The 25,048-nt window shown below is 42.0% G+C and overlaps 1 protein-coding gene across 12 annotated transcripts in view; it reads right to left on the bottom strand.

The window, feature by feature from the left end:
* The window catches only part of REPS2 (RALBP1 associated Eps domain containing 2), a 221,350-nt gene that overhangs the window by 16,380 nt on the left and 179,922 nt on the right, over nt 1–25,048 (bottom strand). For 8 of the 12 annotated variants that reach the window (XM_064573814.1, XM_064573818.1, XM_064573819.1 and 5 more), the window contains 4 exons: nt 17,028–17,111; nt 15,761–15,906; nt 5,462–5,567; nt 4,882–4,971 (listed from right to left, as the gene is read on the bottom strand). In XM_064573814.1, the coding sequence (XP_064429884.1) occupies nt 4,897–4,971; nt 5,462–5,567; nt 15,761–15,906; nt 17,028–17,111 (411 nt within the window). In that variant the 3' untranslated portion in view covers nt 4,882–4,896. The remainder of the gene's footprint in view (nt 1–4,881; nt 4,972–5,461; nt 5,568–15,760; nt 15,907–17,027; nt 17,112–25,048) is intronic. The other 4 variants (XM_064573817.1, XM_064573822.1, XM_064573820.1 and 1 more) reach the window with 1 other exon arrangement.

The following is a 25,048-nucleotide window of genomic DNA, read 5'->3' as shown; positions in this document are numbered from 1 at the left end:
GAAGGATGGGCAAAATAGGTGAAGTGGATTAAGAGGTACAAAATTCCAGTTATAAAATAAGTAAGTCATGGAGATGAAAAGTACAGCATAGGGAATATAGTCAATAATATTATAATAACACTGCATGGTGACAGATGGTGACTACACTTGTGGTAGTGAGCGCTGTACTCAGAATACACAGAATTGCAGAATCACTATGTTATATGCCTGAAACTAAGTAACATTGTATGTCAACTATACTTCAATAATAAAAAAGTTAATAAAAAGCAAATCAGTATCATACAGGGAAGCAGAGTGCCAAAGGTGCTGGAGACTTGGTATTACTCCTCCTCTGCTCTGTTACATGGTAGCTAAGTGACCATGGGCCAGTCACACAGATTTCAAGGGCCTTGCTATGCCCATCTGTTGAAGGAGGGTTTCCAAGCTCTCTTAAAGCTCTGAAATTCTATGATTTAGAATCCTAAAAATCAAGTACATAAAACATTAATAGGCACAATGCTAGAGTGACAAGCATCCAGTTAATACCTTGAGGGAAAACAATGAGGTAGTATAACTTTTAACAGGAATTAATACAATTAAGGCAATAAAAATTATTTCACTCCTGAACAACCAATAGGTCAAAGAAGAAATCAAAAACGATCTTGAAACAAATGAAAATGGAAACACAACATACCAAAACAAATGACCAACAGGTATGTAAAAGATGCCCAACATCAGCAATCACCAAGGAAATGTAAATCAAAACCACAATGAAAGGTACGTGGCTGGCTCAGTTGGTGGAGTATGCAACTCTTGATCTCAGGGCTGTGAGTTCAAGCCCCACATTGGGTGTGGAGCCTACTTTAAAAAAAAAAAAAAAAACTACAATGAGGTATCACATTACACCTGTTAGAATGGCTATTATCAAAAAGGTAAGACATAAGTGTTGCCAAAAATGTGGAGAAAAGGGAATCCTTGTGCACTGTTGGTAGGAATGTAAATTGGTGCAGCCACCATGGAAAACAGCATGGAGGTTCCTCAATATTAAAAAAAAGAACTACCACATGATCCAGCAATCCCACTTCCAAGTATCCAAATGAAATAAAAATCAGGATCTCAAAGGGATATCTCCACTCCCATGTTCACTGCAGTATTATTTACAACAGCCAAGCTATGGCAACATTAGTATCTGTCTACAAATGAATGGATAAAGATGTAGTACATACATACAATGGAGTACCATTCAGCCATAAGAAAGAAGGAAATCCTGTCATTTGTGACATGGATGGACCTTGCAGGCACTATGCCAAGGGGAGTAAGACAGAGAAAGGCAAATACTGCATGATATCACCTGTGTGTGGAATATAAAAAAAGCCAAATTCATAAAAACAGAAAGTAGAATGGAAGTTGCCAGGAGCTGGAGGGGAAATGGAGAGATGTTAACTAAGGGTGCAAAGTTCCAGTTATAAGATGAGTAAGTTCTAGGGATCTAATGTACAACATGGTGTCTATAGTTAGCAATACTACATTACATACTTCAAAGCTGCCAAGAGAGTAAATCTTAAATGTTCTCACCACATAAAAGAATTGGTAATTATGTGAGGTGACAAAGGTATTAACAGTACTATGATAATCATATTGCAATATGTAAATGTATCAAATCAACATGTTGATACCTATACACAGTGTTATATGTCAATTATATCTCAATAAACCTGAAAAAAATAGAACTACCAAATATGATCCAGCTTCTGGGTATATATCCAAAGGAATTAAAATCAGTATCTTGAAGAGATTATCTGTACTCTCATGTTCACTGTGGCATTATTCACAGTAGCCAAGACATGGAAGGAACCTAAGTATCTACCGATGGACAAATGGATAAAGAAAATATATATACATACAATGGGATATTATTCAGTCTTTAAAAAGAAAGAAATTCAGCCATTTGCAACAACATAGATAAACTTGGAGGACATTACACTAAGGAAAATGAGCCAGACACAGAAGGACAAATGCTAAGTGACACCACTCATATGAGGAATTTACAACAGTCAAACTCCTAGAAGGAGAGTAGAAAATGGTGGTTGTCAGAGGCTGGGGGAAATGGGGAAGTACTATTCAAAGGGTACAAAGTTTCAGTTATACAGAATGATTAAGGTCCAGGGATCTACTATACAGCATAGTGCCTACGATGAATTATACTGTAGTGTATAATTAAAAATTTGCCAAGAGGGCAGATCTTATTATGTTAAGTGTTCTTGTCATGTTCACAAAATAATAATGATGATAATAATAAGAGGGGGAAGGAAACTTTTAGATGTGATGAATAGTTTTATGGCATAAATTGTGGTGATGGGTCCATGGATATATAATTATCTTCCAACTGTATGTATCACATTGCATACATTAAATATGCATCGTTTGTTGTGTATCAATCATACCTCAATAAAGTGGTTTAAAAAAGTAACTTAAGACCTAAATGCAAAAGCTAAAACAATAATGGCTTTAAAAGAAAACATAGGAGACTATCTTCATAATTTAGATGTAGGCAGTTTCCCTATATGAGAAGAAAATAAGAACCATAAGAGAAAAAAACCCAATAAATTAGACTGTTTAAAAGTTAAAAATATCTGTTCTTGAAAAGATACAGTTAAGAAAATGAAAGACTGGAAGAAAACATTTATAAAACAGGTATCTGACAAAGGACTAGTAACCAAGATAGTATAAAAAGCATCTACTTACAATGCCACAAAAGACGACAAAAAATGATTTTTTAAATGGCCAGATACTTTGAACACTTCATAAAACATATGAAAGGTAAATAATTGTAATAAAAAATGCTCAGCAAAATTAAGCATCAAGGAGATGCAAAATAAAAACTAAATCACCACAGGATAAACAAAAATTAAAAGATCACCACCAAATGTTGGCAAGGATGTGGAATAACAGGAACTCTCACGTTCTAGTGGGAGGAGTGCAAAATGCTACAACCACTTTGGGAAAAGCTCTAGCAGTTTCTTTTCTTTTTTCGTCTTAAAGACTTTATTTATTTATTTGACAGAGGGAGAGACGAGAGAGAGAGAGCGAGCAAGAACACAAGCAGGGGGAGCGGCAGGCAGAAGGAAAGGAAGAAGCGGGCTTCCCGCTGAGCAGAGAGCCCAACGTGGGGCTCGATCCCAGGACCCTGAGATCATGACCGGAGCCAAAGGGCAGACGCTTCACTGACTGAGCCACCCAGGCGCCCCAAGCTTTAGCAGTTTCTAATAAAACTAATCACATATGTTCGCCACATTACCTACTAATCCAAATCTTAGGTACTTCCCCAAGAGAAATGAGGACATATTTCCACACAAAGACTTATTCAAGAATGTGGTTTTCTTCAAAATAGCCAAAAACTAGCAACAGCTCACATGTCTATTAATAGAAGAACTGATAATGAAATTGCAGAATAATCACTCAGTGGAATACTATCCAGCAGTAAAAAGGAATGGATTACTGACACGTGCATTATCAATGAATCTCAAAAATGTAATACTAAGTGAAATAAGCTTTACATAAAAGTACGTGTTAGGGAACACCATTTATATAAAGTTACAGAATAAACAACACTATGACATAACAAAGTCAGAACAGTGGTTGCCTCTGTGTGCGTGGGGCTGGAATTGACAGGGAAGGAGCATGAGGGAGCCTCGTAGGATGACGGTAATGTTCTGTATCTTGATAGGGGTTTGGGTTCCATAAGTATATGCATTTGTAAAAATTCAGCAAATGGCACACTTAGCATCTGTGCATTCATTCTATGTAAAACTTACATCATCAAAAAAACCTGTAAAAATACTGAACTCTAGTTACTGATCTGCATGTTGCAATATTTAGGGGATGCATACAGATGTCTACAATTTACTGAAAAACATGTTAAAAATAAGGTAGAATGAGGAACAGAGGGGTAGATATGTGATAAAACAAGTATAGTAAAATGTTAAAAGAGGTGGCTATAAAAGTATTTACCATAGGATTCTTTCACCTTTCTTGTATGCTTAAAAATGTTCATAATAAAATATTGGGGCAAAGGGGGAGTAATAAAAGAGAACTCAAAGAAGGAAGAAATAGCACAGAATGCTAAGGAAGAAGCACCAGGAAGGGAGGGAAGGAGGGAGGGAGGGAGGTAGTGGAAGGAACAGGAAAAAAGTATAGTAGTCCAAAAGCCAGTGAGAAAGGCCATTTCAGAGGAGGCAATGGCCAATTGTGTAGAATTCTGAAAATTCGAGTAACATTGAAAGCGGCCCATTGGATTTGGTTGTAGGAGGGATGTGAATGGAGCAGAGCAAAGCCAAATTGAAGTGGAGAGAGAGAAAGCTGTTGGTGAGGAAGGAGAGTAAATGAAAACAACTCCTAAGAAACCTAGCTGGGAAGGAGAGCAGAGAGAGGGGGCTGCAATTGAAGAAGGATGTGAAGTCAAGATAATGGACAATACTGGAGCACGTTTATATGGATGGGAATGATGCAGTAGAGAATCAGGGGATGCAGTAGGTAGAACTGTGTCCCCCAAAATGATATGCTTAAGTCCTAACTCCCAGCATCTGTAAATGTGACCTCATAGAAAAATAGGACCTTTGTGGATGTAATTTAATTAAAATGCAGTTATGCTAAACTAGGGCAGGCCTTAATTCAATGACTGGTGTCCCTATAAGAAGAGGACACTTAAATAAGAAGAGGAATTTGGACACAGACACAGAGAGACCCAGAGAGAAGACCATGTGACAGTGAAGACAGATATTGGAATGACACATCTGGAAGCCAAGGAACGCCCAGGATTGCCAGCCACTACTAGAAGCTGGGAAGAAAGAAGAAGGATTCTCCCCTAGAGCCTTCAGAGACAGAGCACGGCTCTGCTGACACCTTGATTTCAGACTTCTAGCCGCCAGAGTTGTGAGAAGTGATTTCTGGTACTTTCAGCCACCAAGGTTGTAGTACTTTGTTATGGCAGTCCTGGAAAACCAAAACAGGGGAGATGAATGGTGATGAGAAAGAGGTGGTAAGGAGAGAGGTGATGTTCTTGAGAAGGTGATACGGAACCATTTGCCCGCCGGAGGGGTCGGGCCTTTGATAGTATCAGGGCTACCCTCCTCCACCTACATAAGTATATACATAAGTATATTCAGGGAGGATCTAAACAATCAAGGGCTTGTCCAGAAGCTTTCGGGAATGAAGAATGCTTCAGACAGCCTTTGTAATAAATTCTCTGTCCTAGTCACTAATAAACAATATGTAGCCTGCATATTCAAGTTGCTAGTCTTCCTCTAAACATACAAGAACCAGCCCATGAAACTTAAGTGCAGCCATTCTCTGCCTTCCAAAAGAGGTTTGAGAACAAAGATGCAAGTCTTACCAACAGAAATGGAAGCAGGTGCTCAGCCAATGGTCAAAACAAAACCACCAGATGAAAAGCCCAGTAATCCAATTTCGGGAAGCTCCTTACCTTGAGCTGCTGTTGAAGTTCACTGTTCAGCCGGGCCAGCACTGCATTTGCCTCTTTATTTTTGCGGATAGCAGTCTGAATGGCCTTCTTCTGTTTGGAAGACTGTCTATAAAAAAGTACAAACAGTTCAGGGAAATAGAACTCAGAGGTCCGGACCCTTGTGGGTCAGAACACTGACTCATGAGAAGTGCTCAACTAACAAGGGGCTAATGTCACAGGCAGGCAGGCAGACACACATCAAATGAAACAAATTTGTCCGGATGAATTATTCACACCTGGAGTACTTCCCATTTTATAACTTGAAAGACAAGCTGTGAATTGGACCTTTTCAAACGCCGCATTCCATTTATTCCAAGACATTTTAATAAGTATTTCTTCCTGACAAACCACATTAACTAGAATGCCCTTTTTGTGTAAGCCTTAATGGCATTTTTAAAAGACCTGCAGGTGGCCCCTGTGGACAAGTCTGAAGGAAATGAATAGAAGAACATTCTCTTTAGGAAAAATCCTACATTAACTTAGCCGGCCTATACAAGTCTCCTTCATTTCTTTATTATTAGGCATGAATGCTTGAGTGTGTCTATGTGTGTGAGTATGCTCAGGCATGTGCATATACCAGCATACATCTGTGGCACTTGAGAAAATGTTTTAATACCACTATTGCCAAATTAAGTCAATAGTAAATTCACAGAGCAGGTATAACTAGGGTGACCATATGTTCCACTTTGCCCGTTACAGTCTCTGCTTACACTGCTTGACTGGCCCTAATTATTCTTGGAACCCTCTTTCTCCCTCAAAGCTGTCTACAGTTGGGATGATATATCAACACGATGGTATAACCTACAGCCTTATATCCCACAGCAAAAAATACTGAATTTGCAGAGCAAAAGGGCAATTTAAGTTCCCCTAGGAAAACAGACATATGTGCAACCTGTGAGACGTAGGTTCTATGCCAGGGCAACTTAACCGGAATGCATAGTGACCATTGTGGAGATGATTACTATTCACTGAGAATATACACTATGCTACCCACTCTGCTAATCTGCAGAAGGCATACTCCGTTCCCCAAGAAGTTGAAAGATTAATTTTTTCATCCATAAATAGGCAGGGAAGAGGATTTAAAATCTACTTTCAGAAAGATAAGGATTGGATTTCCAGTTTCAGGACAACATGGAGTAGACATACTTCTCTCTACCCCACCAACTACAGTTAAAATCCTGGACATAATATGTAAGACAAACATAAGATTACTCCAAAAAGTGGAGTGAAGAAGGCAAACCAGCCCAGGAACTCAGTACTCAGGGAAACACATAGCAGTGAATTCCCTGGGTTTTCTCTTTTGCTTCATATATCCCAGACTGGATGGTGGAGAAGTCAGCAAGCCATAAATGTCAATAAGGTCAGACAATAAAAAGCCTCCCCCAACCCAAATACTGCTCTCTCTAGCCAAATGACTTGGAAAGGGGCAGCCTAGCAAGATATAAATTAGACACAATATCTCTCCTGGACATAGATATCTGCAAAATCTTTAACAAAATATTAACAAATAGAATTTAGCAATGTATTAAAAACTTATACACCATGACCAAGAGAGCTTTATTCCAGAGATGAAAGGCTGATTCGATATTCAAAAGTCAATCAGTGCAATCCACCATCCTAACAGATGAAAGAAAAAAATCACATATCAACTGATATAGAAAAATCACCTGATAAAACTCAATAACCATTCATGACAAAAACTCTCAGAAAACTGAATAGAGGCCAACTTGTCCAACTTGATGAAGAACTTCTACCAAAAAACTACAGCTGACATCATACATAATGAAAAACTGAATGCTCTCCCCCCTGAGATGAGGAACAAAGCAAGGATTTCTACTTTCATTACTATTTTCAACACAGTGCTAGAAGTCCTAGCCAACACAGTAATGCAAGAAAAGGAAATAAAAGGCACACATAACTGAAAAGAATGAAACTGTCCCTATCTGCAGATGACATGATGGCCTACATAGAAAATTCCAAGGAATCTATAAAAAAATTCTCTGAACTAATAAAAATGAGTTTTGAGGAGAGAAGATTAACATACAAAAATCAAAAGAATGGGGGCGCTTGGGTGGCTCAGTCAGTTAAGCATCCGGCTTTTGATTTTGGCTCGGGTCATGATCTCTGGGTTGTGGGATCGAGCCCGGCATTGGGCTCTGCACTCAGGGTGGAGTCTGCTTGTTCCTCTTCCTCTGCTCCTCTCCCTCCCTCCCTCTCTCTCTCTCTCTCTCAGATAAATAGATAATCTTTTTAAAAAATCAACAGAATTTTGATACACTAACATTGAATACTTGGGAAAAAATAAAAAATACAGTATCATTTACAAAGCTTCAAACTGAAGTTCTTAGATATATCAAAACATACACAAGATTTACATGCTGAAAACTATATACAACAGTAATGAAAAATAGGATCAAAATAGAGAAATATTTATCATGTTCATGGATTGAATGACTCAAAATAGTAAAGATGCCAAATCTCCTCAGACTGATATAAAGGTTTAAGACAATTCCTTTTTAAAAAAATTATTTTAGATTATTTATCTATCTATCTATCTATCTATCTATCTATCTATCTATCTATCTATCTGATAGAGAAAGAGACACGCAAGAAGAACACAAGCCGGCAGGGGGGGCAGGCGAGGGAGATGGAGAAGCAGGCTCCCCGCTGAGCAGGGAGCCCCACGGGGCACTTGGTCCCAGGACCCCAGGATCATGACCTGAGCTGAAAGCAAATGCTTAACCAACTGAGCCACTGAGGTGCACCAAAGGTTTAGCACAATTCGTATCAAAATCTCAGCAAGAATTTTTGTGGATCAAGACAAAATTATTCTAAAATTTATATGGAAAGTTAGAGGAATTAGAATACCTAAAACAATTTTGAAAAATCGTAATAAAAGTGGGAGAAATAGAAGACATTTTATTATATAGCTATAGTAATCAAGTAAATAAGTAATGAAGACAGTAATCAAGACTGTGTGGATTAATAGGCAGAGGGAAACACACATCGATCAGTGGAACAGAATAGAGAACCCAGAAACACACTCACACTAGTACAGACAACTTACTTCTGACAGAGGTGCAAAAGCAAGTCAATGGAGCAAGAACAGCTTTTTCTTTTTTTTTTTTTAAGATTTATTTTATTTTTAGAGAGAGAGAGAACGTGCCTGACTGGGGGGTGGGGCAGAGGAAGAGAATCTTTCAACCGCAACGTCCCAAACTGCTGAGCGCAGACTGGGGAGCCCAATGCAGGGCTCAATCCCACCGCCCATGAGATCATGACCTGAGCCAAAACCAAGAGTCAGACACCCAACCAACTGAGCCACCCTGGCGTCCCGAGAATAACCTTTTCAACCAACAGCGCCGAAGCAATTCAACATCCACAGGCCAAGAACCCTGACCCAGATCTTACATAAAACAACACAAAATGGATCAAGCAACTTAAATATAAAGTGTAAAATTATATAACTTTTAGAATAAAACATGAGAGAAAATCTTCAGGACCAAGGGCTTGTTCGTGAAGAGTTTTTAGATGTAACAACAAAAGCACAATCCATAAAAGAAAAAAAATAAGTTGGGCTTCTTCAAAATTTTAAAAACTTTTGTATTGCAAATGACTGTTAAGAGGATGAAATGACAAGCTATAGACTGAGAGAAAATATTTGCAAACCACATTCCTGACAATTGATATGTATTTAAAATATATAAAAAGAACTCTCAAATCTCAACAGCAAAAAAAACAATTCAATTAGAAAATGGGCAAAGGACATGAAGAGACATGTTACCAAAGAGGATATATGATGGTAAATATACACATGAAAAGACATTCAACATCATTAGCCATTAGGGAAATGCAAATTAAGACCATGACAGGATAGAACAACCCACATACTTGAACAGCTAAAATAAAAAAATAGTGACAAAACCAAATGCTGGTGAGGATGTGGAGAAACTGCATCTGTCATACATTGCTGGTGGAAATGTAAAATGGTACAGCCATTTTGGAAAACAACTTGGCAGTTTCTTTTAAAACTAAACATACACTCCACACACAACCCAGCAATCACACTCTTGGACATTTATACCAGAGAAACGAAAATTTATGCACACACAAGAACCTGTACACAAGATGCTCACAGTCACTTTATTTATAATGCTCAACAACTAGACACAGCCAAAACATCTCTCAACAAGTGAATGGCTCAAGAGACTATGGCACATCCATACCACAGAATACTGCTTAGCAGTGCTGATTGAGATATATAACTTGGATGTCAAGGGACTGTGCCAAGTGAAAAAAGCCAAACTCAGAAGATCATGCTGTGTGATTCTATTTATATAACATTCTCAAAATGAAAAAATTCTAGAGATGGGAAACAGATCAGTGGTTGCCAGGGGTAAGGAATGGCGAGGAGAGGGTAGGTCTGATTTCTGTACCTTGATTACAGTGGCAGTTACAAGACTCTACACATGTGATTAAACGGCATGGAACAATACATATGCTGTCCCAATGTCAGTTGCCTCGTTTTGATATTGTACTATAGTTAGGTAAAATGTAATCATTAAGAGAAACTAGGTAAAAGATCCACAGAACCGCTCTGCACTGTTGTTGTAATTTCCTGTGAATCTGTAATTATATCAAAATAAAAGGTTTAAAAAAAAAAGTTGATCAGAACTTGATGCCCCTCCTTACACTACTACTACTCTATGTGTGTCCAGCTCCTAACGGTTTCCTCCTCCTTTAGGAACTGGCTCCATCTCCTTCCACCTCCTCCACAGGGATGGGTCCCTGGCAGGGAGTTCTAGTTGTCTCAAGAAAATCCTCACCTCTATTTTGACACTTGAATGGATCTGGCCCATGCCAAGCTGACCAGATTCTCCCTCCGAAGGACTTGAGTTATGGCTAATATTTCAGTTCAGCCTGGGTCCAGCACAGTGAGAATGTAATCTCTGGAGTGGAAGGTGCTTGAGAAGTCTTTGTAGATAAAAACGTCAAAAACACCTTAAGAAAACTGAGAGGCATCAGAATGAGCCCCAGAAGGTTTGCAATCTTCTCTTCCAATCCACTCCTGCCACTGATTTCCCTGAATCACCCCTATATCCTTATAATAAAGAGTATATTTTGCTACCTCAAGTCGCTTTTTATTATTTGCTACCAAAGGAGCCGTAAATAACACAAAGATAGGATCAAGCCCAGAATACCTCTGAAGGGGTCAGCAAAGCATTTAACCTGCATCACCCTCTTAAGAGTTGCCTCTGGAGTTTCTCTCTTCAGGTCCTCCCAGTATTTTTACTCACTGTTCCAGGCTGTGCTCTAACTGGCATGGTTTCCAGGGAGGAAAATGAAGGAGTAACACTTAAGTAGACATTTATTTTGTCTCACTCTATTGTGTGTCATGCTATCTATCAATTCAGAACTGCAACACTGTGAGGCACTGTCCACTCAAGGTTTTGTGGCAGACTATCCTCCAAAACCTGTTCTTGCGCCTTCTTACATGCAGTAGCCTATTATTCTCAGTTTGAGTGGCCCTCCAACTAGAAACTACATTTCCCTGTCTCTCTGCAGGTAGGTAAGACCATATGACTAAGTTTGGGCCAAAGGGATCAGAGATGCCACTTCTGAGTCATACCCTTAAAAGTAGTCTGTTTTCTCTCCATTTGTTCCTTCCCCCTCTCTGGGGCCCAGAATGTGAACATGTTAGGGAGCCATCTTCAACCACAGGGATAAAGGCAACCCCCATGGGGATCTAGAATAAGAATATGGGCAGGCACCTGGGTTCCTGCACGGAGCTACTCTATGCTTTGGGACCACTCACCAACTCAGACTTTTATACAAGAAAGAAGTCAATTTCTATGTTATTTGAGTGCTTGTTACCTGGGTTACATTCAGGCAGCTGAACCAATATTTGAAAGAATATAAACTGGGGTCTCTAGATGAGAAAAATCTTAGCCTTCAACCTGAGCCCTGATTTCTCCCAAGGAATTGTGAGCACAGCTTCTAAGAATTGAACCTGTATTGCCTTTTCTCTACTTGGAAATGGCAGGTTTTCATTAGGGATGCCACTCATCAACCCCACAGACATTCCAGTACTGCCAGCCATGAAGCAGGAAGGAAAACAGACTCCCAACCACACTGAGAATGTCATGCAGGCAAGCAGACACTGCCACACTGGCTGCTGGGCATGCCCTGGGGTGGTCCAGGACACTTCCCGGGGTTATAGAGAAGAGCAAAAGCCATGGAGGCGGGCACAGTTTCAGTCGTAGTACTGCTATACAACATCCTCTCTCTCTAAACTGTTCAAACCATTCTATTTTCCCAAAGTCCATCTTTACTAGATGCACAAGATGTGAGGGGAAACCAAGTAAGCCAAATTATTTCTTTAAAAAACCTACTTTTGTCCTTACAAGCAGCTCAGTAATTTTGACACAATCCAACAGTTGTTTATTAGTTATAATCTGGACTCAGCAGCTCACTTAGACTATTTTATTTTTCCTTTGCCCTAAATGAAATAGACAATGACAATATCTGAAAGAGATTTTGTTTCTTAACAATAGTTCAGTTCTGACGTTCATTTCCCAAAGAGAGGATGACCATTTTCCAACTAGTTTATTTTTTTGGCCTTCCTTAACCAGTGTTCTGTTAGATAATTAAGAAAATTATTTGTGACTCTTTTCTCAAATTTCCCCAAAACAATACACAGTAAAGACCACTCTACATGCATAGGAGAGAAGTTAAGATCCTACAGACAATGGATGTCTAAGGGCATCAGAGTTTCATTCTTTCCCAGAACCCTGGGTGAGAAAGAACTATACAGACTAACGATCATGTGTCTGGCTGTCTCTCTCTCCAGGGCTTAAAAAATGATGAATGCTAAGTTGCTTCTTATCAACCCCAAATAAAGTAGTCTAGGAACTAAAACAAGTTGTATGAAATTCCCTGACCCAAAGCTTACATCCAACATTTACAGCACTATTTGTGTTGCTGTGGTCGCTAGCCTCTCTCGGTCTGACACCATGTGGTCACCTAACTAGTGAGAGAGTATCACAATGAGGGACAGTCACTAAACAGGCAGATAAAAGGAAATATCTCCTTTCAACAAACAATTCGGGGACAACTGTATATCTATATGCAAAAGAATGAAGTTGGGCCCCTTCCTCACACTATACACAAACATGAACTCAAAATTAACCATGGGTTTCAATGTAAGAGCTAAAACTATAAAACCTATAGGAGCAAACACAGGAAAAAATCTTCATGAACTTGGGTTAGGCAGTGGTTTTCAAGCTCTGACACCAAAAGCACAAGTAACAAAAGAAAAAAAATAAACTGGACCCCGTCAATATTAAAAACTTTTGTGCTGCAAATGACACCATCAAGAAAGTGAAATGATGGGGCGCCTGGGTGGCTCAGTCGGTTAAGTGACTGCCTTCGGCTCAGGTCATGATCCTGGAGTCCCGGGATCGAGTCCCTGGATCAAGTCCCGCATCGGGCTCCCTGCTCAGCAAGGAGCCTGCTTCTCCCTCTATCCCTCCCCCCTCTCATGTACTCTCTCTCTCTCATTCTCGCTCTCTCAAATAAATAAATCTTAAAAAAAAAAAAAAAGAAAGTGAAATGACAACCTATAGAATGGGAGAAAATACTTGCAAAGCATACATCTGACAAGGGACTTGTATCCAGCATAGGTCAAGAACTCATAACTCAAAATAAAAAGATAAATAATCCAAGCAGGAAAAGGCAAAGGATCTGAGCAGACATTTTTCCAAAAAAGATAAACAAATGGCCAATAAGCACATGAAAAGATGCTCAACATCATTAGCCATTAGGGAAATGCAATCAAAAACACAATGAGATACCCCTTCACACCCACCAGGATGGCTGTAATAATTTTTTTTAAAAAGGTAACAACAAGGGGCGCCTGGGTGGCTCAGTCAGTTAAGCGTCTGCCTTCAGCTCAGGTCATGATCCCAGGGTCCTGGGATCGAGCCCTACATCGGGCTCCCTGCTCAGCTGGGAGCCTGCTTCTCCCTCTCCCTCTGCTGCTCTGCCTGCTTGTGCTCTCTCTCTCACTATCTCTCTCTGTGTGTCAAATAAATAAATAAAATCTTTATTAAAAAAAAAAAACAGGAGAAATTGGAACTCTCATATGTTACTGGGAGGACTGTAAAATGCTGCAGCCACTGTGGAAAACAGTTTGGCAAGTCCTCAAAATATTAGAGTGACCATATGACCTAGCAATTCCACTCCTAGGTACATACTCAAGACAAATGAAAACATAAGTCCACACTAAAACTTGTACACACATAGTATACCAGCATTATTCTTTATAGCTTCAAAGTGGGAACAACCCAAATGTCCATCAAGTGATGAGAAGATAAATAAAATGTGGTATATCCATACAATGGGACATTATTTAGCAATAAAAAGGAATCAAGTACTGATTCATGCTACAATATGGATAAACCTTGAACACATTATGTGAACTGAAAAAAAGCCAGCCACAGAAGACCACATGTTGCATGGTCCCATCTACATGAAATGGCCAGAACAGGCAAACCTATAAAGACAGAAAGTAGATTAGTGGTTGCCTGGGACATGGACAGGGAATGGAAAGTGACTGCTAATCAGCACAGAATTTCTTTTGGGGGTGATGAAAATGTTCTAAAATTAGTTTGTGACAGCAGTTGAACAACTTTGTGCATATACTAAAAACCACTGAACTGTACACGTAAAAGGGTGAAATGTATGCTATATGAATTATATCTCAATAAAACTGTTTAAAAAAAAAAGACGAAGGAAAGAAACTGAAAAAGACCTCTGCGGGAGCTCCACCAGCTGCCCTCCATCCAGTCGGTGGAGCGGGGGGTGCTGTAAGCACCACTGACTGACCAGCAGTAATGTGAAGCAGAGACCCAGTGGAAAGCCAGGGTGGCACATGGAAGCAAGTTTAGCCATCTGTGTCCCTGACAGGGATCCATCCCCCAGGCTTGACAGTGGTGGAAAGATGATCAAAGCTCTCAGGGGCCATTAAGGACAAAACAGATTTCCTTTATGCACTGATACCACCAGGGAGCTGTCTATTTGGAAAAACAAACAACAAAACCATCATCTGAAGAGTGCTATACAGATTCACAATGGGGTTTTGGCTTCAGAGGCAAGTTGCACCCACAGAATCTGTTGCTCCTTTTTCTACAACAGCGTAAGCAGGAGAAACCCACAGCAGCTCCTGGGATCAGCAAGGTCCTGAGAGCAGTGTCACAGGGCTTATCTTGAGCACTGACGTTAGTGACCAGTCGAGTTCACTTGTGAAGTCACACACAGTAGCAGGTTTCTGCCCTCAACACCTCGCTCAATTTCACTACAGGGAAACTGAGGCGAGTGATAGCCTTTCTTAAAGCCAAAGTCTCTGTAGAAAATTCGTTTGTCCAGGGCGCCTGGGTGGCTCAGTTGGTTAAGCGACTGCCTTCAGCTCAGGTCATGATCCTGGAGTCCCGGGATCGAGTCCCGCAACGGGCTCCCTGCTCAGCGGGGAGTCTGCTTCTCCCTCTGACCCTCCCCCCTCTCATGTGCTCTCTCTCATTCTCTCTCTCTCAAATAAATAAATAAAAATCTTAAAAAAAGAAAAGAAAAGAAAAGAAAAGAAAATTGGTTTGTCCAGAGCATTATTCTCTTGGTTCCTGGCCTTATCCACAGACGCCCCCACACCCCGCCACCCTCTCCAATGTCTATTACAGGCAGTCAGACAGATATTCTGGAGGCTCCACAGGTGACCATTCTGTTCTGAGATGATCGACAACAGAAAATTTTCATGGGGAATGAAAAAAAATCACAAGCACATCTACTCAAAGTTGGGTCTGAGGGTCAGGAAGCTAGCCATTTGCCCTGGGGGGCAGCATAAGACAGGCAAAGAGGGAAACTGCCATTTTTATCACTGTCTTCTTCCTAGGAAAACGTGGCCCAGCACAAGGAAGAGGGGTGGGAAGGAGACGAAGAGGAGGAGGGAAGGGAAGGAAATCAAACCAAACTGAAACACCACAGCTTTGTACTCGCTTGCCCCTTGGCTCAGGTTAAGTCCTATAGCTTAGAAGGTCTCTTTCTAGGTGACTGGGAGCCTGTAGTACCACCAGAGAGGAGGAAGGCAAAACTACAGCCATAAAATCACACTCTTCTATGGCCATGGGTATAAATATAAACAGATTTACATGTACATGCATACGAAGATTGAAAAGGTAGTTTCTGACCTCCCTGATGTGACGTACTTACTTCTGGACTGCTGTGTGGGGTTTCCCGGTCACTGCCAACGCTGCCCCACCAACAGTGCTAGAAGGCTCTTGGCTTTCTGGAGCTGGGTTTTCAGGTCGTAATTTCCTTCGGATGGGCTTTGATGGAGGCTGAGAATATGGTATGTCCTGTGGATTAAATACAAAACAATAAAACCCAAAAGTTAAAAACTGAAATGCTCCCCCATCATGCCCATGTGCTCATGTTCCTCCTAGGCCCATTCTCAGGTCAGGTGCACACTCTGTTCAAACCCCACACCCGAGGATATAAAGCTGATTCATGGCTTCGCGAGAATGGGGGAGGGGGGTAAGGGGGCAGGGACATGGGCATCAGATTCTAGGGGCCTTTCTTTTTTCCTTTTTTTTTTCTTTCCCTGCTTGCAGCCTATTACCGCTTTTTGCACCTGAAAAGACCCAGGAATCAGATTCCAGTGGCCCACCTGCCCACCCTCCCTTTTTTCAATGCTGTGTGCATCTCACACCATGAGGCCTTTTCTGACTGAAGACAAAGCTCGCTCTTGCCTCACTTTGGGTCTTGTGGGAATATGTTGTAAGTTTTGAAGTTTGTGAAGGTCTCAGTCATCTGCTCCTCATTCTTCCACTCCCAATTCATACATGAAGCCAAGCTCAAGGGCCACAGTGTCTTCTGGAAGGAGACAGCCAGCCTGCTTCCTGGGAGGCCCCTCCTCCCCCGTGCTCCCAAGCCCAGGACCCATGCTCTGACCAGAGGAGGGCCTTAGAAAAATGGGGAGCAGCAAGGAGAGGGTAACAAGGTGAACAGAGAGCACAATAAGTGAGTGGCACCTCCTGAGCAAGTGACCTGGGACTCAGTGACACTGGTGGGCTATGGTGAAGACACCAAGATGCAAGAGGGGACTGTGGCACATGGACAAAGAAGGGCAGACTACCCCGCCCCCCACCAGAGGCCCTCCTAGAGCCTCAGTAGCATGAAGGGTTCTGCCAAAGGCACTTGGCCCTCCCCACCACCCCTCCTCAACTTGCCAAAAGCAAGGCCGCCATTTAGCTGGGAGGCTGAAGAGGAAGTGCAAACTGTCAGTGACATCAAGGTCAGACCCAAGAATCATCAGCACCCTAATCTTCACAAAAAAACCAAATTCTAGGAAAGCTGGATCATTAACATTCAGGTCAGGACACTGAAACCAAAGTAAAACAGATCTGCAAACAGAGACCAGAAGCCCAGGGGTGGGGCTCACAATGCCATCACAGAGGCACCTTCCCACAGGCCTTACCTTCTTTGTTGGACTACTGTCTGCAGCTTGAGAGGGGGCTCTGTTCAGCTGGGGGTGTATTTCAGCCTCAGATGCTTGTTCAGACTGTAGAGAAATATCACAGAGAAGATAAAAATGCAAAAACATGAACACCTAAATATATAATGGACAGCACTTAGAAAATGTCACTAAGTGGAAGCTGATTTAAACCAACTTGCAGCCAAGCATGGTCAAGTCTTTGGATCCTTGAGAAAACCTTCTCTAGACCCTGCCATTCCTTCCCATGTCCCCTTTGTTCAATCTTAGGAAAAGGAGTCATGGTAGTGTTGTCTATAACTAGACATAGGTATTGCTAAAAACGAATGTTTTACAAGCTCAAACTAAAAAAAATAATAATAAATAATGCTTATTGAAAAAAAAGGGCTGGGAAATGAACTAAAATTTTAACCCAAGCACTAACAAAAACAGTAACCATAATGAAAAAAAAAAAACAGAAACTTTAAAAAACATTAAATACCTAAGAAAAACACTCTAAGAGATATGACTCTTTACCTTAAAAATGTAGGGGTGAGAGAGCATGATGGAAGGAGTAAACAGAAGGGTTGAGGCTGCCAAGTGGTATGGAACAAGTGCACAAAGATTGGCGAGGACTGCCCCCAAAGCACTTCAAGACCAAGCAGATGCCAGAGAACCAAGCAGGAGAGTACAGGGAGACCAGGCACCATGTGCTGCTCCCTATCTCCAGGAGGCCTGCTACATGCAGCTGCTATTAGCCATCAATGCAAAGTGTTAACATGCAAAGAAAAAACCCTCCGTATGAACTAACGTGACTTCTTCATTATAGTGACATTAGTCCTCTACCCGCAAAGTAATATGCATCTGCAGCACAACAATCATCCTTAGGGTATCCATTCTGTCCCTAACCTGGCCTTCCCTAACTCCTTGCAGAGCCTGGCTTCTTCCTTCCTCTGCCTCTACTGAAACAGACAAGGGCACTAATGCTCCCCCATTTATTGGATTCTTGCTGCCTCTTCTAGTTTTCTCCCAAGCCTTCTGCCCAGCACAGCACCCCTATCTTTTAAAACTCCTGTCCCTGGCATCTGAGGAACTACAATCTCCTACTGGCAATCATTCTCTCTCTTTCCTGTTTTGACTCCTCTTATCCCTCAGATATAGGATTTCTCAAGGTTCTGTCTTTGGTTCTCCCACCGTATTCCTCCTACCACCATTCATTCTTTTCCAGAGCAATCCCATCTGCTCCTACATTTGCATTGCCCTAGCTAGAAACCTTGATTCCCAGCCACCTCTCCACCTCTTCAAACCCATCATGCAGGCACTCAACATGTATGAGTTCTCATTCCAAGTTTTGCTTATGGTCTTCTCCCTTCCATTAAGGATAACTGTATTGCTGCTGCCGTCGACACTGATCTGAAACACCAAACACTGTGCCACACAGTTCCCCAGGAGGTCTGCACAAATGAAAGCATTTCATCATCACAGTCCTAAGAAATAGTTATTACCCCCATCCTATCGGTGAAGACACTGAGCATCAAGAACTTGAGGAACTCACCCAAGATCCCACAAACAGCAGGGTCTGGACCCAGGCCTCAAGTTCCAATGGTGGGCTTGTGACCACTATGCTATACAGCCTCAGGTACTCTTGGACCCAAGTGGTACTCATTCAAGAAATATTGATTGACCAGCTACTGCAGGCAGGCCCCGTGCTAGAGCTGGTATTCAAGATAAACAATACTTAGACCTTTCTTACAAGAAGCTTGAAGTCTAGTGGAAAAGGCAAAGAAATGATGGGGCAAACATGCTTCAGTGGAATTCAGACTTTGGTGAGTAAGTATGGGGGCTCCAGGAACACCCAGGCCATGTGGGTCAGCAAAGATTTGGGTGAAGGTGATGTCACAGCTAAGACCTGAGTGATAAGCAGGGTGCAGCCACCTAGAGGGGCAGTGCATGGGGATGGTGAGAAAGGAAGCTCCAGTACCCACCAGCTTAGGACACCATGACAATTCAGAGGCCTATCCCCAAGGCAGGAACCATGAGAGAAGCAGATGTAAGAAGAGCTCACTTTCAGGCACACTGAGTTTGAAACACCCGGGCAACAGCCATGCAAAGCTATCTGGGAGCCATTCCTCATCAAGAGTATGGGGAATGTAAGAGTTCACCCACCTCCCCTGGGGGTTCTAACAAATGATGTCATATTTCAACACCTGCAGGCCCAGGGGCGCCTGGGTAGCACTGTCGGTTAAGTGCTCAGTTTGATTTCGGCTCAGCTCATGATCTCAGGGTCCTGAGATCAAGCCCTGCAACTGGCTCCTCGCTGAGCATGGAGCCTGCTTGGGATTCTCTCTCTCTCTCTCTCCCTCTGCCCCTCCCCCCACTCTCACGTGTGCTCTCTCAAAAGAAAGAAAGAAAGAAAGAAAGAAAGAAAGAAAGAAAGAAAGAAAGAAAGAAAGAAAGAAAGAAAGAAAGAAAGAAAGAAAGAAAGAAAAGAAAAAGATCTGCGGGCCCAATGTCAGCTTTATTAATGGCTGAGTGAGGGCCCAACAACCTCTCAAACGCAGGGCTTCCCCTGACCTGTGCGGAAGAACACAGCTTGGACCTGATGTCCCTTCTTGCCTTCCATCCGCAAATCCATTGCTTGGAACACAAATGTTCTGGCCTCAAGTTTATGCATGCAGTCCTCTGCAGGACCCCAGGTAGGCACTGACACATCCTGCCAGCCAGCCAGAGAGAAAAGGAGTGACGGACCAGTCTTGCCTTTCACCTGCTCAGCTCCCCTCCATCATCAGGCAGAGAGAAGTGTTTGCCCTAATGCTCCCTTTCCTGAGGAGACGAGCAGTCTCCCTCTTGTGGAAATACTGAGGGAAATGATAAATCAGACCCTCTTTTCAACAAAAACAAGGATTCCAAGCATAGCAAAAGTAGTAGAAGGTCATTGTCATTGCCTCTGCTTTCTCTTAAACATCTCTAAAAACCCAAACGACAATACAGTGGGAGTTGGGAAGGATGAAAAAGCAGTTGTGAAAAGTGCCTGACAATTTTTTCCATTTATAGGTTTACCTTCCTGAAATCAGATCTAAAGGCTGAGGTTTTCTAGCTCCACAACCAAGAACAAACAGCTTCTTGGCACTATGTGAGGTGGAATCTCACCATCAACCTCCTTGGGAGGAACATCAAGACTTCCCCTCCCCACTCCATGTCTGATTCTAAATGGGTCCATCCATGGAACATTCAGAGGAGTAAAATCTTGCGAGGGGCCTGGAGCACAGGAATCACGAAGGTCCTGGAAAGGCAGAGCTTCACCAGGGCCAGACATTATCCCAGGAAAAGAGATGAGGAAAGAAAACTAGCATTGTGGTATTAAAAAAAAACAAAAAACAACCAACAACTAAAGATGAGATTTAGAGATACAAAAGCCCCTCTTTGCAAGAAACTATTTCACTTTCCCTCAGGAAAATAGTGTAAGGCTTAGCAGCTGAAAAGCAGAACAAACTGGGGAGATTTCTTTGCTATTTCTTCAGACTTTTCTAAGGTAACTTGAAGAGAATGATAACCCATGAAACAGGGGAGTCTCAGCAGCTCCCTTTTATCTCCATATATTAAAGTAGAGAACAACTCTATGAATATGGACAATATGCCCTTGTCTGAAAGTTCTCATTGTCTGAACTGATATCCAATGCCTGAATCCTGTGGATTACAATTACTAGTACAAATGGCAGTCCTTCCCTCACAGCTCACAATGTAACATGGACCCAACCAGGATGTGGCAAGGCAGGAAAATGTACTTTTAGCCAAGAGCTCATTGAAACTCCAGCTAAGGTTCCTTTTAAAAATATATATCTCATATTTTTAATATTAATACTTCCCTACCCACAAATAAGAAATATAGTTTCATCCTAATTTTGCAAGGAAAAGCCTGTATGAGTTACATGGACTTAGAGGGTGCTGCCACTCCAAATGTAGAGATCTGTTCTGGGATTTTGCCTACTCCCATGGTTGATGGGACAACATGGTCCCTGCTCAGGTAGCTCCCCAGAAATGGACACAGGCCTAGGAAGGCTAAGCATCTTGCTTCTCCACTAGAAGAAGGGTTTGTTCAGTTACTCAATTTTACAGATATTTATTTCACATATTTCATGTATCACTTTCCAAAAATCTTCATCTCATGTTCTGCTTCTGGGAACCAGACCTGAGACACCAGGCAAACTGCTCCCAAAACAAGGGAGTTAAAGCACTCTAGTATTCTCCTCCTTGGTCTCTCTCTAGGATTACTTGCTCTGGAAAAAGTCAGCTGCCATCTTGTGAGGACACTCAATCAGTCCTAACAAGTAGCCCATGTAGCGAGGAATTAAGGCATCCCACCAATAGCCATGTGGGAGAGCCACCTTAGAGGTGGATCCTCCAGCCCCAGTCAAGCCTTCAGATGACTGAAGCCTAATGAGAGACCCTGAGCTGAAACCACCAGATCAGTTTCTCCTAAATCTCTAAGCCACAGAAACTATGAGATAGTAAATGTCAGTTGTTCAAGGCCTCTAAAAACACCCACTCTAATAGGTCTGAAATTTGGGGTCTAGTAGGGTACGGAATAAGGGTGAACAGTAGAGAAGAATAAGAGAGCCAAAGCTGGAGAAAAGCAGTGAAGTGGATCCCACATGGTCTTAGAGATCACTGTCCCAGATGGTCTATTTGCCACTCAGCACCATTCCCCACTTCCAGGCTCTTCCCTATGTTGCAGGGGGTAAAAGCCTGGGAAGAACATTTATAAAATCTCCTTTCAATAATATTCCTTGTTGACTCCGACAGTCACTCACATGAAACCAAGAAGGTGAGAGAAACAAGCTGTGTTACTGTTCCTCAGGCAGTGGTGGGAAGAAAAGCATGGGATTCAGCAGTCAGAGGATCTTATAGTGGCCTCAGGCATTTCCCCACAAATCATTACTTAGATGCTGTGGGCAGCCTGAGGTCCTCCAGGTATTTCCTTTAGTTCTTGCAATGTCTTAACATTCAGAAACTTGCGGCAAACCTGACTGATGGCCTTCCCTCGTCTTTGCTCCTCTAGCACAGCTAATTCCTTAAGTACCTAATCCCTTAAATGAAATCTCTTCCAGTGTGAAATACCTAGAGTGGTTTCTGATTTCCCAACCAGACCTTGGCTGATACGTCCATGTTGAGGATTTGGAGCTTACCCTGACGGCCATGGGGGAGGGGGGGGGCACTGAAAGATTTTAAGTAGGGAAGTGATAGGACTAGATTTGCATTTTAGAAAGATTATTCTGAATCCAATGAGTAAAATGTATTAGAAGCAACCCATAGTGGGCAGAGGCAATTCACTTAAAAGACGAAAATGAAAACAAGACAAGAGATGATGGTCACTTAAACCAGTCTGGTGGGAGTGGGGATAGGCAGATTTGAGAGCTATGTGGCTTGAGACTGGATACATCCTTGGTGATTGATGGTATGTGATAAATGAAAGGAAAGAACAATGACACATGGGAGCCAGATTTTGATCTTCAACAATGGATAAATGGTTGAGAGGAAATAGTTTAAAGCCAGAGGAAAAGAAATATGGCAGCATAAAAGCTGAATAAAATTAAGCAGATTCATCACAAGCAGTGCTAAAACAACCGACCTCTATCTTCTTACAGCAGTATCTCTCAAATAGGGGTTCCAGGGAATACCAGTTCTATGAATTGCCTAGACAGGGATAGGAAAACCTTTTCTGTAAAGAGCCAGAAAATAAATATTTTTAGTTGTACAGGCCATTTGGTCTCTGCATCTCCAATGCATATGTGCAATTCTGCTACTGAGTGTTAAAGTAGCCAAAGAAGACAACACAATGAATGGGTGGGACTATGTTCCAATAAACTTTATCTACAAAAACAGGATGGTGGGACAGATTTGGCCTGTGGGCCATAGTTTGTCAGCCCCTGGACTAGAGGAAACAGAATCTCCAGATAAGCTTAGGGAACACGGCACAGTCTATCTCCCTCCTAGAAATTCACAGAGTACATAGCACATCACACACACTCTGAAATCCTGTGAGGTAAAGGAAGCCACTGCCTTTGCTTAACCCAGCACTTCCCGATCTGATTTGGCTTCAACTTCTAACTCTCATGTAACTCCTATTAACATCCAGCAGAACTAATGTTCTGTGGAACACACTCTAGGAAACACTGACCTACAGACTGGGTTTTAGAGGAACAAAGGAAAAATATTCCATTGGACTCAAATGCCAAATGCCACATTCCACTCCTAATCCTTCGAGAGGAGCATTCTGCAGAGTGGTTGGCAGATCCAGCTCCGGGGAGCCTCTGCTAGATCCCCTTCCCCAAGAGTGTGGAGGCAGGGTAAGGATGGGGTTGCTGCCTGGCAAGAAAGGCCTCCCTTCGTTTCTCCCTTCCTCCCTCCTTCCTTACAATAGCAGCTGTTGCTGCTGCCAGCTACTTCTCTGCATGAATTTATTTACTGGGCTTCCTTTAAAAGCTCCTGGACAAAAACACAATAAAATCATTCACTATAATAGTTAAAGCAGATGAACACAACACTGATAAATTATGGATTTTTTAAAGAAGCTTAAAACAACATGTCCCAGATTCCAGTCCCACCCAGGCAGGCTAGCTTTGCAAAGGTCCCATAGCTCCCATCTAAGTCCATGTGCTCACTACACCTCCTACCTGGGCTCCTGCAAAAACTGCCTTGGGTCTTTTTCTAGCTTTTGGGTTTTTTCCCAGTCCAACCCACCCTGCACACACTGAGGAAATAATTTTGTAAAGCACCTTCTCTCATCAAAATACTTTTTCCTCAAATCCCTTCAATTGGTCCCTAAGGCCTATGGCATAGCACCACAGGCCTTAGGGACACTCAGCCAGTTAAAGATCTTCTATCATCTGGCTCCAATTTGCCTCTGCATCATAACTACATTAGTTTGCCCATATGGATCCCGCTCCAGGCACATAAGTATTACCTGAATCTTCAAACAGACCAGAAATCCCTTCTCAACTCCATTCTGTTTGTTCTAGACCTTCTAAGCCCAGTGGTTCCCAAATATAGCTGCACAGGAGAATTATCCAGGGAATTTTTATAAATTACAGACTTTTGGATACTACCCCAGACTTCCCTAATTAGAATCTCCAAGGGGTGGAGTATTAGAAACTTCTATTTTAACAAGCTCCCTGGGTAATTTTTATGTAGCCAGTCAGACCAACTGGGGACCATCGATGGCCCAAACTCTTCATTTAAGAGATGAGAACACCAAGTCTCCAAGGTCCAGCTCTGAAAAAGGCCACAGGTGCTGCACTAAAACTAACCAGGCTTCTTAACTGTTTTCTTGTCCATTTACCATGGAGGGAAATAGGGGTGTCTGCCATATGGTTTCATAAAATAAATATTTGAAGCTGGGCAAAATCTTCAGCAGTAATACTTTTGTTTAAAAGTCAAATCTGTGGGGTGCCTGGCTGATACACTCAGTGGAGTGTGCAACTCTTGATCTCAGGGTTATAAGTTCAAGCCCCATGTTGGGTGTAGAGATTACTTAAAAAAAATAAAATCTTGGGGCACCTGGGTGGCTCAGGTGGTTAAGCATCTGCCTTCGGCTCAGGTCATGATCCCAGGGTCCTGGGATTGAGCCCCCACATTGGGCTCCCTGCTCAGCAGGGAGCCTGCTTCTCCCTCTCCCTCTACTGTTCCCCCTGCTTGTGCTCTCTTGCTCTGTCAAACAAATAAAATCTTTAAAAAATAATAAAATAAAATCTTAAAAGTAAATAAGTAAATAAACATCAAATTTGCAACAACAAAAAAGAATCAGTGGAGAGGGGAAATTAGAGGAAGATGATCAAGAGGTACAAACTTCCAGTTATAAGATAAATAAGTAGTAGAGATGTAATGCACAGCATGGTGACCATAGATAACACTGCTGCACAATATATAGGAAAGTTATTAAGAGAGTAAACCCTAAGAGTTCTCATGACAAGGAAAAAATTTTTTCCTTTCCTTTCTTTTTTTTGGAGAGGGAGGGGGAGGGGCCAAGG

Source organism: Mirounga angustirostris, unplaced genomic scaffold, assembly GCF_029215605.1.
Source record: "Mirounga angustirostris isolate CCGP_5_RB_7025 unplaced genomic scaffold, mMirAng1.0.hap1 SCAF_11, whole genome shotgun sequence".
Lineage (NCBI taxonomy): Eukaryota > Metazoa > Chordata > Mammalia > Carnivora > Phocidae > Mirounga > Mirounga angustirostris.
Note: the sequence above shows the minus strand (reverse complement) of the source record. Positions and strands in the feature narration are given on the sequence as shown.